Source organism: Diorhabda carinulata, chromosome 3, assembly GCF_026250575.1.
Source record: "Diorhabda carinulata isolate Delta chromosome 3, icDioCari1.1, whole genome shotgun sequence".
NCBI lineage: Eukaryota > Metazoa > Arthropoda > Insecta > Coleoptera > Chrysomelidae > Diorhabda > Diorhabda carinulata.
In genome coordinates this window covers 7,828,543-7,846,991 of record NC_079462.1, presented here as the reverse complement: position 1 = coordinate 7,846,991, position 18,449 = coordinate 7,828,543, and the positions used below count along the sequence as shown (strand labels likewise).

Genomic DNA, 18,449 nt, shown 5'->3' with positions numbered 1-18,449 from the left:
TAAACCAATGAAATCCGTGAATATCACATAGTTACCACGTATTGACATGTGAATGTATACGCTTCTCGATTTTGTATAATCATTTTGTGTTTAGCCTCTGAAAATGTGGATATTTCCATTTTGAAAAAAAGAAGCATATTTAGAACAAACTTTCCTGAAATCTCTTGCCATGTTTACCAATATTAAGTTATCAAGTGAGTATTAAACAAAAAAATTTCCTTATACCATCTTATTGTAAAGTTTTCATTATTTATTTACACTCTTTCTATTCGTTGGGTGAATTTACAAACACGGTCTCTTACGTACTTCATTGGATCAAACACTTTACACTACACTTAACTAACTTAGGATAATTAACTTATCACTAACAGTTAACTGACTTATATAATTTATTCAAATTCTTTGGTTCCTTTTCTATTTCGTTCTGTGTACTATGACTATATAATATAAACTAACCAACTGCGCTACAAAAACTCGTTTATATATTCAAAAATAAATTCTAAGAAATTCTAGAAACAAAACAAATGAATAAATAGACCTTCCTAGAAGTTAATTCAAAACAAACGATGTAACCAAACATCAAACGAATTCCGCAGCTTAAAAAAGTATATCAAACGTACCGCGCATTCGCCTAATTAAATTTCCATTTTAGTTGGACAAGGTTGGGTTCACGGCCATTAACACCGACTTCTTCATAACATTATTAACCGTTTCAGTGCAGTCGACTTGGGTAAATCATTACCATACAAAGTGTGCTTGAAACTTACAGCAAAGTATCTTTTTTTTTTAGAGACTATTAAAACGCAAGCCCGTCACTTATTTATACTAGAAAATTCTTCTCAATCACTCCTTCTAATCTTGGCATGGAGTGAATTAAAATTCCAACAAATATTTTCATTTAAATTAAGGTCTAAAAATACAGCAATTATTTGGAAGGTTTGGAAGTATATAAACTTAAACGGAAACTTTGTAGAAGATAAAAATTATTATGGAAACAAATGTCATGTTTCTTCGTTTGGTGAACAACCCCTTGTATGTTACACAAATTGATGACGCAAATTGGTTACTTTGACACTAAAGAAAAAATATTCCCTTTAACTCGTATTCTAAATATTTTGCATGTAATTGAAAGGATGTTTTTTGATCGGTGTAACGACGCGACGGTTCATCAAATAGTGTCTCGTCAGGCCTGATAATTGTGTTTACAACAGACACAAATTCATTTATACATGTCACTCTAGCTCTATAGTAATGCTAGAAAATTGTATGAATAATAGTTCGTTATGAAATTATTCAGAATAAATTCACGACATATAATTATAAAATAATTGCGTTGAGACACTTTCCACCTTAATATCAGTTCCCTTTGTCTAAGAGCGAAATTGACTTAAGAGTGCTCCTAAATATGAAGATTGTCCCAGAAGTAACTGGTTTGACCTAGAGACTGGTCCTTCGTTATTGACAGTAACATATTGGGTAGCAGACTTTAAACAAGGCCGTATGACCTGCGAAGCCCAGCATCGATTAAATGAGGTGACGACTCCAGGGTTGTTGAAGAAAATCCACAAAGCGGTATTGGATGATGGTCAACTCAGAGTGCGCGACCTAGCTGACATTTCAAAAAGTGCGGTACATCGCATATTAACTGAGAATTTGAACATGAGAAAGCTGTACACAAGATGGATGCCGCGTTTTCTCACAACGGAAAAAAACATCATCGTGAAGAAGTATCCATCGAGTATTTGGTTAGGTTAGGTTAGGTTAGGTTAGGTTAGGTTAGGTTAGGTTAGTCACTTTGTTCATTAAATAATCATAAAAAGAGAAGGTTTTGATATTCAAAGTATGGCGCATCATATATTATATAGTTTTGACCCTATCTAAAGTTCAGCAAGCTCTACGAGACCTTGAAAACTATTCTTTCAGCTCAACTGCAGAGAATTGTAGCACTGCATTTCCAACATTTATGTGGATCCAAATATTTCCAATAAATAGTAATCTGATGGTACAAGTTTCGGACTAAATGCTGGATGTAGTACCACCAAGTTCTTCGATTTTATTCCTGAGTATGTAGTTGATAATTGTCTTGTTGGAAGGAAACCCGCTTTAGGTCAACTAAACCCATATATTCCTCTGATGAAACCTCATACATTTGCATCAGCTCTTCACTATATACCTAACGGATTCTGGTAATTGTCCTTTGTCTATTCACACATACTTTTGAGATCAATACGAAGAAGAAAATTGAATAAAAGTGAGGCAGGGTGAAAGGTCGGCTGGGAGAATAACCATATTAAAAAAAATGAAACAGGTGAGTTTTCACTTAATTCTTATCCGATATCTAGACAAAGTGAAACTAAAGAGGATTTGATGATCTATCTCAAACGTATGATACCCAGAATCACATAATTTTTGAATATTAGAGTTCTCCGGTTATCACAGGCAATCACGAACTGATATGTCGTGGTTGACAAACGAAAACAATAGTGTCCAAAGAGTGAAAGAATGTATCTTGGTAGATATTCCAGTAAAATATTCAACAAAAAAGAAACTAATCAGATTTAGATTTGAGTTATGGTCGTTAAATACAAGTGAAGGTTAAATTTATTCCTTATAGAGCAGCAATATTTAGAAAAGTGGAACAAGTTTTCGTTTTGAGACCCAGATTGTGTTAAAGTTGTTAACAGTTCTCGACGATATGAAAAATCATGGAGTCTTATTCCATAACTTTTTCTTCAGAGAATATGAAACTCAACATACTCCTTTACATTCAACAATTATTTATATAATGATATATGATGATATAATGAGATATGAAAAATGAGGTTCGTACTTATCATTCTATAGAGCCCATAAAATCAGCTAGAGTATAATATTAATAAATAAATTTAAAATAATTCCTATTGGAAGGAGTGGATTTGCAAGATAATGGTGTAACTAATTAACTGGATTGTTATGAAGAAAAAAAAATGGGTGTAGTCTTCATATACAAATACAGTGAGTGATATCTTAGGAAATGGAAATTATATAACATATGAATTATATAATATTGTGCACAATATAAAATCTCTCAATTTAATTTTAAATCAAACGAAAATGAATTCTTTCAGAGCCTCGGCGTCTTTTTCTATGACTGACCAACATTTGTCAGGACATAAGCTATAAAAAAATTTGTACGTTATGTCACAGCCAAATGTGTTTTATCCCTGGTATGCGGGACAAAAGTGACCTATTCGCTCCTGGAAAGACATTTCTTTTGCTCCCGGTATCGTAGCAACGACTTGTTTACCCAAAGGTTGATGACAGTTTGCTTAGCACGACATTTATTATTTATTATCGTGTGAAAATACAGAATTGAAATAAAAAAAATTAATTTAGACGATTCCAGTGCTAGTGAATTAGAATACGTCAAGGACGAACTTTTCAGCCCGGCGAGAGAAAAAATAGTAGAACTAGCTACATAAAAACGGCTCGAAACGGTTCCCAAGATCAGCGCCTGAAAGTAAAACCCCAGTACATCATTAAATGACTACTCCGTCGGTGTAAAACGTTTGCGTATGAAAATATCAGCCGGTTTTTTACGTTGTAAAACTTGCGAGAAAAATTGAAACAGTTTCCACGTAAAAATTGTTTACAAATGTTCTTAAGGTCTCAACTAACAGCGGTAAAGCAGTGGCAGAGTTTTAGTCATATAAAAAACCCTTGGTAGAGGTAATTAAAAAGTGTCGGAAAACCGAAAAATCGATACGGTTCCAGCGCCCAACTTTTTTACCAACATTCTTCAGCTAAGGGCTGTGCGACAATAAACCTTCGGCAGAGATTATTTAGTCCGAAAATATCAACAACAAATTTTTGTACGACTAAACCTCTGCCACTGCTTTACCCTTGTTAGTTGAGACCTTAAGAACATTTCTAAACAATTTTTACGTGGAAAATTTCATATAAGAAATTAACAATGAGTTTTTTTAATTATAAATATCCCAATGTGACGGTGCACTGTTTTGATAAATGATCATCATAGCATCGATATTGAGACTTCAGAGGTTCGGCCAGACCATCTGTTTAACGTAAAACACGTGATAAAGCTATAGACAGTCGAGTAATTTCAGAAAAGTTATTTTAACTGATTGTCACAGGAGATTCTTCGAGACGATCAACTTCCATAAGCTGTAATCTTTCAAAAATTTCGAACTTTAATTGTAATTGTAAATAATATTCTAGTCTCGTCACTTCAAATTTGTCTATAGAAATTTTAGAGGACAAAGTAAATATATTGAATAAGATCACAATATATTATGAATCAACAATGATATAATAGATAGAATACTTACGAATAGATGGGGGTTTTTCGATTCTCTCCGTCTTTGAACCAGATTACTATATGCATCTTATCACCAGGTATGGAAGGCTCTATGTCACAGGGTAATTTAGCCACTCCTCCTTGAACTGCCTCCACATCGAATGAAGATGTCACTGAAAAGAGTAAATGCATTTTAGAAAAAAATAAAGTGAGTGACTACTGTAAAGTATTCTCAACTATACGGGATTTAATTTTCCAGCTCTGAATCGCTATGGTGGATTGGATACTAAAGGTTATGTGCACGATTCGATCAGTAAGAAAATAGAAGTCTTTAAACATAATGTAGAAAATGTAGGATCCTCTAATGTACTGTCCCCAAGCCAACCGCTTCCATTTTGTGAAACTACACTTGCAGCACCAGAAAACTTTATACAAACCTCTGCAAGCATTAATTTATTGCCAAAACTGTAGTTACTTTACTATAAACTTAAATTAAAAAAATTAATACTAACTGCGTTTTTCTGTGGTAGTGTTGAAATTCGATTTTACACTCTTTTGCTTATTCTGCGAACTCGTGTGAAATCTTCCATTTTCAACATTTATTATACAATATACTAATTAAAAATTATTTTGGTTTAATAGATTGAGTTTTGTTCCTGGTTTTGATTACGTTGGTTTTTTCAACAGGATTGTTCAGACCTTTTGATTGGTGATATATCTTGTCAGGTTAAAAAGTCTAGGTAGGAATATATATCGTAGTCAAGCCCAGCAGTAAGAAACAAAGAGCGAGAAGTGAAAAATATTATTTACTTCCTCAAGTTTCGGTTCTCACTTTCCTAAGCTCTTCATATATCAACTTTAGTATTTTCTCTAGAAATTATTTTATAAGCGTCCCATTCTCAAATACGATTCCTCTCATTACCAAGTGTCGGATTTAGTAGTGGTCGTTAGACTAGTTAGACGATTTATATTGTGAAAGTTTAGAGGCGAAAGAGCTATAGTAGATGTAACTAGTGCATCTCCACTTGGCACCGAGACTTGAGTGGTTTCTCTACGATTCGTTAAAATTTACAAGCATCGCATTTCAAAAAGGATCGGTACATTCTAAAACTATCCAAAAGTGATAAGAAAACTACTTACTAGTAGTGAACTATACATTTTTAAGCTATACTATGAGATAAAAGTTCGATTTATCTATATTGTTCATTCAAATTTTCAAACGGTTCTTTTTTATTATTCTAACACCGTCTTGGCGCTTTGTTCTGTTTTATTTACCCATCAGAAACTATTCTCTTGAAGTGTTCACAGGTCTTTTATGAATACTGAGAAGGGAATTTCACAAAATGGTCGAAACTTTCTAACAAACTCTATCAACGAGAGCTCATTTTCGAGTATTTTCTAAACAGAAACACTTTGACACAATAGGCAGGACAACAATTATGAAACTTTTCTCATTTAGCAATTATTTCTTATCAATCTGTGACCCTGTATACAGTTAAGCACGTGAATTCTATTGTGAATAACAACTGTCTCTATTCTGGATATCTTTAATTAAAACTGGTAGGTATGTTACACTTCCTAAGTCACACTTCAGCTCCAAAAAGAAAGTATTATTACTTCACCTTTCCACTTGCAATCACTCCAGTGTAGTGCATGTATTGAAATTGCGGGAATCATATATTTTCCAAAAGCATTTATTTATGTGTTTAGAAGAATCTAATTATAGATACTAACAGAACTAACAGCTCTATTTGTACATTAACAACTATTCTAAAACAAAAATCTGTTTACTATGGTGGATCTACACCAAACAAACACTTTTCACAAACAGTTTTCTACCGGAAAATCAAAATAAAAACAAGCGTTGTTTTTTTTCGAAATAGTTCTGTTTTTTTTTACAGACTGTTTAAAATGAACAGAGTAATTATGTTTTGCTGTTTGTCCTGTTTTTATTGGAAATATTTCCGACGACAATTTTGTAATTAGCTGTGATTTTTTTTACACGGTATTTTCAAAAGCAGAGAAAAACGAATATATTGAGTTAGTTCTTTATTTAAAAGGAGAAATAAAAGTTGATTACACTACTGAACAATTATTAACTGATTTAAGAACTGACGACGTTGGGTTAAATTGAGAGTCAACTTCGTCAGTGGCCTTATTTCCTTGTGTAAATCCCGAAAATTATTTTGTTTATGATGTAGTTGATTGAACTATATAGTAGATAAGATATATTTTTTTAATGGTGAAAATTTTCAATTTTTCAAAGTTTCAAACTTTTAATATTGTACCTTTGATTAAAATAAGTGATTTCAAGAATGGTTTTGTTCATAGAACTTCGATGAATCCTTATTAAAAATGTACAAAGGATTATATGTGAGAAAATGTGGATTTTAAGAGAAATTGTTTATATTTTTAACTGTAAAAACATTATAAATCAACATTTATGTATAATTTTTTTTCCAATATTTTCGTTTTTTCATGTAGATTATGATAGGAATTATAACAACTCCATTTGATTATTTGGAAAAAAATTATTAAAAACTATACGTGAATGAGTGCATTTTCATGAACATTTTAAGCCCTGAAACCAATAATAGTTTTAATTATTTAATTCCCATATTATTTTCGTAAATCTGCCGTGAACATGAAAATTTTTGAAAAAATTAATCGAAATCGGATGATTTTTCCATTTTCTACATCCAAATGACGAGGGGACCGCGAGTATAAAATTACCAAATTAAATTAAACAGCTGTATAAAGTTTTTATTAAAATAAAAATTGATTAACTATGTCGCAGACCACAAACAAACACGGGTACACCAGATAAACAAAAATGAAAGAATACCTTGTTTCTCCTTTTAAACTTTTTTTATTCAACGACTCGAGATGGGAAAATGTTTTCTTTGCTAAAACAGTTTTAAAACCAAGATTATTTCAAGAACTATTTACTTTTTTAAGAACATTGGTATTTTTGTTCAGAAAAACAGTTTTGTTCGTGTTTTTTGTTTTGTTTGTTTGGTGTAAGCCATCCATTATGCTGACGGGTAAGCCTTCTCGAAGTGTTAACTATACTTCAAGTACAATCCCCACATAAAATACTGTTGATAGTGGTGTATTGTTTTATACGTGAGTAATGGCTATTACTCGATAATTGAATGATACAGTATCATTAAGTTGATACGTGTTAAGTAAACTCGGTATAAAACAGATTGATTTGATTTGCCTTAATGTATTATATCATACACATTATTGGAAGAAATGGTATTGACAACATGAAAAGTTGTTGTATTTCAAAGTTTCGCTAATTCTATTATTGAGAATTATCAAATAGATAGTTATTTATGTGAGAAGTGTGCAAAGTAACCTTTTTTCCATGAATGTGAATATTATCATCTCATCACATAAGTTGAGAAGATTAATCGTCATTTTCTTACTGTATAATTTTACATAACAGATATTGTCGCCTAAGAATAATTATTACTACATAAGTAGAAAAATATAAAGTAGAATGAGTGCGACTTGAACCTGGTATCTTCCGCATATGAGCCTCGTACTCTAGCCATTACGCTACGCATACATTAATTTGAACTTTCTTTACGCGCTACTGCTTGAAGTATGTTTTGTGCACTCAAAAGTGTGTCTAAAGTACGTACTTTACGCACGGTAGTAGAAAAAATATTTTCATGTTCAGTACTCGGACGCTTCGCTAGACAACTGTTAAATCTTATAATAACTAATATATTGTAAATTTTTCATTATAATGTCAACGATAATTTCGTTATGACAATTTGTTCCCGTTCATTTTTTTGTTTGGAAATTATCAGCAATCTTGAATTTAATAAGAAATATTATCTTATGACAAGAATGCCACAAAACTAAATATATTTGTTCTTTGAATAATTATTGGATAACAATTTAAATGATTTATCATTACGTGAACTGCATACTACATTGATATTATCAGAAATTCTATTATCTAATAAAATCAATGTTAAGATTCATAACCGCACATAGAAGGATGTTGTATGCGATATAGCTGGTCAGAAAAATATATATAATGTCTCAGGCTAGTAAAGAAGATCATATACTTATATTATGTTTTAATAGCTTGAGTCAAAATTATTGAATAAAATTGAGTGTGAATGTCACAACTTGTAAAAATACGTATGTAAATATTCCAAACGTTGCGGCTTACACTTTTAAGCCTTTATCAAAAGTAAAGGAGTCCTTCACGGAACTAGATCACTTCCTAAATTAGTGAATAATTAATAACCAATCTATCCCCTGTTTCCTCTCGATAATGGCTTCTAAGGGGAAGTTATTTATTTTATTTACTTCCGCTATCAAATGTGACACTTTAAGTCACTCCTTGATATTAGGAAACTCCACATTTTTCATAACCTTCATTTATGGAAAGGAGTTATGTAAAAACTTTACATAACTGTTTCAAGTTTCAAAGAATAATTTATTGGTTACTGTGAAAACTGACAACTATTTCATAATTTGAACTGACACTTGACTTATTATTTAAATTCAATAGAATTTTAAGATTTGTAAACATTGAAAATAACATTATTGAAGACACAGTTTTCTGGGTGAATATTCTCCTGAACTTCTTGTCTAATTTTAATTTCATTTGAAGCTGTGATATCATCAATCACACATAGCCTTCAGCTACTCTCTAGATTTCCATCCTCCGTGTTGCTTTATTTTCAGAATGTCTGCTCCTGAGTCTGCTAGGAGAGACGCTAACGAGCGTCTGAAACAATGTAACCTTTAATATTAAGTAGACCCAGGTACTGTGTATTATGCTTTCTGGAATTGTAATTTTAAAAAAGGTGCGATCATCAAATACGTCTCCTTCATGTAAGAACGTTAGTTCAGTCTTTCTGCAGGCTCCCACAAAAATAAATTATAAACATATCGTTAAATACACTCTACAGTTTCCTTCGTCAAAATCTCCGATTTGTTTGCATGGTATCCTGCTGACCTTCTCTTCAGCCGAGCCAAAAGCATAGTGTACTTCTTGATATCAACATTTTTGCGCACCGTGAGCTCAGATCTCAACATTGATTTTGTAGTCCACAAAGTCGACGCTTTTAATGTTTTTAAATTTTCAAAATAATCCAGTAGTACCGTTTCATTGATGTTCTCCATATTTTACAAATCGTATCCTTTTACAAATTTTTGGTAGGCCAGGGCATATCTACTTCTTGACTTTTCAGGTATTAAACTACCCATTGCAGCATTTGTAGACACTCCCACTTCAAATGGAATGTCTGATTCGCTATCTGAAGATATTTCTAGTAATTACTTCTAGCACCATTTGATTCTACATTATATTTTCATTGTAATTGAAGATTCTATTAAATATTATAAAAGCGAAGAATAGATAAAATGTAATTTGCGCTGGCGCTAGTTTGGGGAAATATTAGGCTTGTTGAACAATTACGCTGTTTTCATAACTAGTTACGTAAATAACTATTATATCCATCTCAAATATCACAAATTATTATTATGTGTCGACATTGACTGTTGTTGACGCTGCTTAAATTTCAAATGATTGTTAATACAGTTGCAAAACCTTCCATTTTGAGCTGTTTAGCAAAATATATATTCAGTTTTAAGTATAAAATATTGTCTGATGGGATGACCAAAATTTGTTTTATATTTTCAATGTTGTCAGATGGTCTATTCCAAGACTAACATTTTTAGTAGGGAAGGAAAATTGAATAACTCCGTTAAAATTAGTTTTATTTCTCTTTATTATTATTATATGTAGATTTAAGGAATTAAATGCGCCTTTTACATTATCATAAAATATATTGATGGTTTTGTATTATTGAACATAATTGAAAATAATTGGGGTCACAGTGTCAACAAAAATACTGTTTACGAAATCAATTTTTCGTCTAAGCCAAAATATAGGGTGATAAGTATACAATCAAATACAACTCAATGAGTCATTCTGTATTAAAATTATCAATCTGTTATTGACGCCTGCAGATGCATCTATTTCAAGTGTCTGGAACGGATCTATACCTTTAGTGTTGCATACGTGTGGACGAAAAAAATCAGGACTTTTTTTATTATTATTCATCAGAAAACTTTAATTTATCTACTACTCCAGAATATTTGAATTAACAGCAATAACTAGAAGCATTTTTAATAGTCATAGACAAATCCCCATTGATTTCTATTATTGTTCATTGTGAATTTTTTTAGTAATCACAACAAAATTAATTAAATTTATCGGGAGAGATATATTTCAATCACAAACATAAAATATGTATATACATATATAAAGAGTGAAATGTATAAGACTTAATATCAAGCATCAAATCTATCTGTGCAAGAAATATTTAATATTTTCATGAAAACGGCAGTGCTTATTTTTATTCATTATTGTGGGTTAAGTGAACTCTTTCAATCGAAATGGAATAATAAAAACAATACATATATTGAATTTGAAAATGATTTAATGAGTTTAACTATTCCAAATTCAAATCAAAATGGAGACATTACATATTCACTGACACACAAACAAACAAACAACAACAAGTGAAGAAAATAAAGTAGAAACATACTGTAAACTAAAATATGCCGTACAGATTTTTCAGGAAGGATTCTTCCACGTTTACTTTCAGTCTCTGAAGACTATAACTTGGTTATCAAAACGAGTGACAGACAGAGTAATTGTAAATGTTATTGTAGTGGTATTGTCAACAATGTGTTCAGAACCTTCTTAGTTTCATAAAATTATCTTTATTATGGAAGATTCTAACTTTTGATAAATATTTAAGAAAATTTAGATTTGTACATCGAATATCTATTGAATGAATCTATATTGCATTATGAATTTATAAGAAGTTTTTCTTATGTATCAATCCAGTTCTCACAATATACTATAGAAATTTCGAATTATTGTTTAAAATTATTTCTGTATTATGTACGCCACTGTTACATTTCAGTAATTAAAGCGTCTTGCCGTGTTTCTGCTGATTACAGTTGTAAACCTCACTTACAGAGTGCCATGCCTCTTTGCTTACACCCGACTCCGAGATATTTGCTCCAAGTTGGCTTTTGTTGTGGCAAGTGCTCTGTCCAGTTGCGACTAGACCTGGTTTAATTGTTTGACACTCATTAAGAACTCAACATAAAAAATTTATTACTGACAAATGGAAAAATTAATTTCATATACGCCAGTTGAGAATAAAATATTTTTGTGTGGGATTATTTTGATGATAGTGGCCATGACCACTGTATTAAAGAAAAGTTGAATATTAAATTCTATTACGGCCATTCAGATAATCAGATCTAATACACGCGTCGATAATAGGACTTGTGCCGACAAATTTATTATTTATTATAAACTTTTAATAATAATAAAAAATACATTTCCATAATAAATCAAGGAAATGATCTGATGACACTGTTTCTGTTTGAAAAGATGCTAGTGTATCTGAAAAAAAAAAAGAATTTGTAAGTCTCGCAAAATAGAGTCTTCCTGTTGACTATAGAATGATAGGTAGAACGACCCTTTGGTTCAATGATCAGAACTCTTATAATATTTGTCTATAAATTTCCATTTTGTTGTTTAGAAAAAAAATATCTTCGAAAATAGTTATTTTAGGGGTTTATAACAAAAAGATAATGAAAATTAATTTTTTTTATAAAGAAAGAGAAATATCATTGGAAATTATCAAAAAATATGAAAATAATTTTGTTGGAATATAATGTACATTGCTTCTCAAAAGTTTCCTCTCCATCTCTTGTCTTTTTTATCCCGATGTATTTGAGAGTCAAAATAAATAAACACTAAGATTTGAGTTTCGCTTTTAATTAATAAATACTTATTCAAGAACAAGTTCTTGATAATAATTGTTCAAACTGTGCTCCATCTACTTCCTGGAGTAAATCATTCTATTATAAAATTCTTGTAGGACTCGATAAAATATGTCAAGAGAAATTGCTTTTCATTCTTCATCAATTCGTAGTTTTGAAACATCAATTCTGACAGCATCTGTAGCGTAAAATTTAGATCCAAGGTATCCCCACAGAGAAAAATCTGTTTATTAGGTCCAGTGACCGAGATGGCTATTCTATTGAAACGCGTCGTCCAATCCATCTAAAAGGATATAATTCATCTTGATAACGTCTCACTGCACAGTAATAATGTGCAACAACACAAACTGCTGGAACGTTATTCCCAAGTTACCAAATTCATCTGGATTATCATTCAGATTTGAGGAATAACATGGTTACGTCAACAATTCCTATTACTTCACCTCTTGCTACTAATAGGAAAGTTTGTTTTCACTCTCCAAAGTTCATCAGTCTGGCTATCACCGTTAAATAAATAAGATGGTGCATTGTGGTTTACTATTGAATTTTTTGGAATTTAGTCGACGTTATTCTAAGTACAATATTTTGTACTTGAAAGTCAGTAACCGAGGTTGTAACGACACAACGACTCAAACTCTGATTCTCTATTGTAGTGTAAGTCCTTTGTCATGCATACGGACGTTGTGGGATTAGATCGTCACACAGGTTCGGCGTCCAATTGGTGTTTTGGACTCTTTTGCTTAAGTATATTTGAATATTCAAAATATATATTAAACAGCGTCTGTCCAATGCTCAGAGAATCAGCTCCACTTGCGTTTACTTTTAGTCTCTCTTTTAGGGCATTATAAACTGTTAAGGAGGTGGATAAGTTCAGTCCTATGGAAGCTGATCTCAATTCAAAATAGGAGGAACTTGATTTTTTAGATAAGGTGGCAATATTTAAGTCCCATTTCAAAGAATAGTCCACAACAACGTCAGTAATGGTCTTATTTAATAAAAAAGTTGAATGATAAAATTTAGTTTTAGAAACGTTGAGACAAAGAAGGTTAGAATCGCATTATGATATAAGAATATCCTAATTTCTCCATAAATTTACAGTTCACTCTAGTATTTATTGTTATTTTCTAGTTTTTATACACTTATCTCCTTGCTGGAAAAAAATAACATATAATTGTTCGTTATATGTTTTGAGCCCCAGTTGCCATTGCGGTTAGAATATCGTATTTATTATACCAATATTGCAGACATGTTCCTGTCAATGAGTCTTTACTACTGACATTATTGGAGAATCTTGATTTTACGAACATCATATACTGCAATTGAGAAGCTTTGACCTGTTCCTGTGAATATTGCTTGTATAAGCTACATGAGTGTACTTTAGGGCAAAATTTGCTCCATATTAGTGGAAAATAGATAATTATTACCAGTAATTGAACTGTAGCACAAATATTAGACTCTACTTGATTCAAGATATCTACCAATACACCATCAAGTTGGATACAATTATCGAAGCGCTGACGAATATATTTCACAGTATTTCACAGTACTTGGGAAAAAACGCGCTTTCGACTTTTCAACAAAAACAATGTAGTTACCAAAGAAATAAGTCTAAAATTATTCAATCTGTGAATTAGGGTGGTCAATTTGTCAACGGACTAGCTTGTCCTATCCGTCGGTTTGAGTAATTTGTTCAGCCATTGCCGCACAGTTATTTTATAATAAACTAGATATATATCTAAAAGTAGATTTAATCGTTAATACTATTTCATTGATAGCTTACAACCATTTAAGAATTGTAAGAAATTTGTAAAAGTTTTTATATGTTCTCTTAAGCAGTAACGATCAATAATTTATTCGTTTGGAATCCATCATCTTTCGTTGATTTTTTCAGATCACTGAATGAAATTTATTACCCAATGGGGGAAAGCTACTGCCTTATATCGACAATTCTGTTATTTTAATAAGAATTTTGATTTTTCGAATTGTATGGTTGGACGTTTGTCAATAATTTCAATGATATTTCTTGTTCACCTTCTCATTTTTCCATTTTGTCCTCTCTGGTACACCTGAAATGTATTTACTATCCATTTAATAATTCCTCCATATTTTCCTGTCCTGTACCAGTATATTCATTTGATTTTTTGTCTGTTGCCTTTGTTTTCCTATATCTGCTAATTATTCGTTACATGTTTTTTTGGTCTACCCCTTCTCCTTCTTCCTTTTGTTCTTGCTTTCCATATTCGTTTTGTTAATCTATCTTGTTCCATCCTTGTTAAATGTTCACAAACTAGTTCAGGATTCTCTCATATATTTTCTCTTCTATTGTTTCTTGTTATAAAATTTATTTAGAGAGAAGCATGTTTTGTTTTTATGAAATTTTCATTTATTTTCTCTAGTATAAACTTGAAACTCATATATAATTCAATAAATCTAAACCAAAAATATCTAAACCACATCTCGTGAACTAAGATCTCCACTGGTATCAACAAGAAAATAAATACAAACTTAAAACTCCTCCTCGCTACTTCTATCCATTCCATAGTCGTTTCCAATCTTTTTTTTTTATCTTTTCTGAACTTTAAAGTCCATATAGTACGTGCCGTATCCACAATAAAACAAAAGTAATTAAGTCAGGGTGGAATGTATTCACACAGCAAACTAGATCCTGTCGTCCTTCTGGTAGTTTCACAAAAAAAAAGTAATAACAAGAGTGTTAGGGGTGCAGAAATAATAGGGTTCTCTGAACCGCAATATTCCAGTGAGACGCCCTAGAGACGTGGACTAAAGGATTCGATGTCGTTATTGAAGTTGTGTCACGATGTTTTCATTACACAGAGTCGGGTTTGGGTGGATTACCGTTTTTCACACTTTGAAGTTGTTAACAAGAAAACCCTGTATACCGTAAATTGAGCTTATTTTGATATAACAAGGGATATACCAACTTTATGAAATTATTAATTGAATTAAATATCTGAAGCGTAGAGCAAAAATATCTAATACTGAATTACTACAATTCCATCTGAGGTAGAATAAAAAAGCTTATGAAATATTTTTTTATAATCCAGTTTGACAATTGACGTTGTTGTCAACTTGTTTAAGAAACATCGGTTCAAACTGACAAATTATAAAACAGAGATGGTTATACTGATGCAGCAGCAAAACAAGAACTTTTTGCTGCCTGTGAGTGTTGAAAAAAAGTTGCCATTTCGACACTACCTTGACAGAACCTGCCACAAGGCGAGCAATACGATGGGCCACCAAACGGAAAAGAGTTCATATGGATGTTCACTCAATCGTGCTCTAAAATATGTGGAGAAAACCTGAACCAAAATACCTATCGGCGGAAGATAACAACAGAGACACCTCCACATAACGATTGTAGACGTCATTGACAACAGTAAGAACAAAACTAGAACAAACGTGAAAATAAAGACATAGGATATACTAATCGAAGCATTCGGGTAAAGTTAGAAAGACAGTTCGACTCATACCGGAAATTTCAACCTAGTTAGTTCGAAGTAACGAATGGATTCCTTCCTAAGCCAGTTGTTAGTGGACAACGTCTCGTTTAACACTTACCTCTCCAAAATAGGCCTTGATAACACTCCAATGGGCAAGTACTGCCCAGTCACACGTGACGACTGAATTTTAAAGATCAAACGCTAAACATAGAATAGAGAACTTACACAGAATTAACTAAAGATAAGCCACTTAACACAAAAAGGAGAGGACTGGAATGAGATCGTAGTCTATAAGCGACGCTTTCTAAAAAACAAATTCAGAGAGCGATCAGTGAGGCAAGAGGAGAAAACGTGAGTCCTAGTATGGGATGTATATGAGTAATACTAAGACGGTATCTTATGAAGATTTTTCGCCTTCAATAGACGAAATACCAAGAACTTAGTTAAAGATGTCAATTATCAAAATACCAGTAGAGTGGAATACAAGAATAGCGTATTAGTTGCACCTAGAAAGTAAACATCTCACCCACATGAATTCCACCCCGTATATGAGAATATAGCTCGTTAACCAGACATCAAATTTTTCAAAAAGGCGAGTAGATCAAATTGGAATTGGTGTAACAACGAATAAACTTGTGACAAACAATGTGAAGTATTCTACAAATCTCATTTAAATGTGTGCTCGCGTGTGTCTTTGTATTCACGGGTGTTAAGTGTCATGAAGTTTCAGGAGCTTTCATTGGAAGGCACATATCAAGTTTGTGGTTTTGATATTACTTTGTGACTACAACAGCTAGATTTGTTAATGAAACAGACTTGGAAAATTAAGTACGTCGGTCATTATTCAAATATATAACAATTGAAAGTGGTTTCTTACTTTTAATATGTTCATTTATATTAATGTTATCAGAACATATTGGAGGTTTTTGAAATCCAAATTGGATTGTCACGAAAAATTCTAGTTTTCATTTCAACACATTTCACAATAGACTTGGCACAAAATCAGGAGTTTAAAATGTATAACACAAAATAAAAATGGATTTGTGAACAAAAAATTGTTTATTTTCTTGATATAAGTTGGACAATTTATTTTTTATATCAGTTACATTGAAATGTCTTATATGTAGGAAATAATAAAAAATCACAGATCCCTAAGTCTGACACATTTTTCAAAAACAAATAATTCACGCAGAAGCACTGACCACCGTGCTATGGCCGAATGTGAAAAGGGAATACCATGTTTAGAATTCTTTCTCAAAAAATGGGGAAAGCAAGAATTTATACCCTCAAAAAAGCAGAAAGAGTGGTAGGAAGAGCAAAAGACAGAGTCGAGGATTCCATAAGAAATCTAGCGCGTAAATACCATACTTCAAAGAGTACCGTACGAGAATAGAAAATATGAAACATACAGTACGAAAATTGTCCTAGAAATACCTAGCCAGACCTAGAAATGACGGTAGTGGCTTGAAAAATACATCTAAAAAGTACAAAATCTATACAGCGTATGTTTCAAGTTTGAAGACGCCACTCTTCTTCGTATTTGTTAGGCAGCCATTAATAGTGAACGTTTTCTGTGAATTTGTGAAAAAATTGATCATCGTTATATGATACAATACTTTTATTTGAAAGGCTTTAGCCCAATCTATATAGAAGCTAAACTAGATTCTCCACTGGGTGAGAGCAGAATATTGGATAGCAGCAATGGTAGTTTTTTTTTCATCAAGACAATGCACCCGTCACACATCCGTTATTCATGCACCCTATTCGCTATATTTGGCCCACTCGGATTATTTCCTGTCCCCAGACTTAAAAAATGGTTTGGTGGCCAATGATTATCTAATAATGAAGAGGTGATGTCGACAGTAAATACTTTTAGGAGCTTTACTATTCTTATTATAAAAATATCAAGACGAAAGTGTCCGAAATATACCCCAAATCAATTAGCACGGATAGCGATCTAATGTTTTGGTCGGACTTAGTGTCCTGCCAAACTAAAATTGGTTACATCAAAATAACATATCTTCTGTACTTAAACAAGATAACCTCCCTAATTTTTCTAGGATTCCTCCAATCGAAGATTCTTAGGCAATTTCATCTCGTAAAGTATATCATGGACAGTGGCAAGCCGAAAATAAGAAACAATTACGGCATAGAATTTTTAGAAAAATACAAGATGTTCGTCCAAGAGCTAATTGAACTAAGTGAACTTCATCCAATTAGAGTAATTAATTTTTCTAGTAATGAATCAATAAACTATAGTTTCATTGAAAATACTAATGTTAAAAATATATGGTTGAATATTTTGTGCCAAAACTATTCAGACATAATTTAAGATTTCTAATACAGATTTTTATGGAAATATTTTGTATGGAACTTGGAACTATGGAACAATCACACTTATATATACTACAATAATAATTTTATAGTATATATATACTATAAACTTGTCAGTCAGTCGTAAGACCGCCAGATGAATCTCACTTTGTTTGAAATAAACAACAGCCGGACTAGTTATTATTGGCGTCTGTGTAAAATAGTTGAAAAGGTTACTTTTTTATTATCATATTTAACCATAAAATAATTTCTAAGACTCCTTTAAACATTCAAATGCCATTCTTATTTAAAGTTTCAATTGCTACTACCCTTGTCCCTACAGTACAGAAAAAGAGAAAAGAAATCTTCCAAGAGATTATAAAAAAAAAAGAAATTAAATGATGAATAATCAATGGGTGGACAAAATTGGAAAATGGAATTCGAAAAAAGTAGAAGCAGACCTATAGGCTATGAAATTACACTTTCCGGTCTTATAACGTAAATAACTAGAGTACTTAAAAGTAATCGGGAAG

General features: G+C 31.9%; 1 protein-coding gene across 2 annotated transcripts in view; it reads right to left on the bottom strand.

Annotated features, from left to right (window-relative positions):
• The window catches only part of LOC130891509 (protein turtle homolog A-like), an 842,489-nt gene that overhangs the window by 397,520 nt on the left and 426,520 nt on the right, over nt 1-18,449 (bottom strand). For both annotated transcript variants that reach the window (XM_057796310.1, XM_057796309.1), the window contains exon 2: nt 4,329-4,470. In XM_057796310.1, the coding sequence (XP_057652293.1) occupies nt 4,329-4,470 (142 nt within the window). The remainder of the gene's footprint in view (nt 1-4,328; nt 4,471-18,449) is intronic.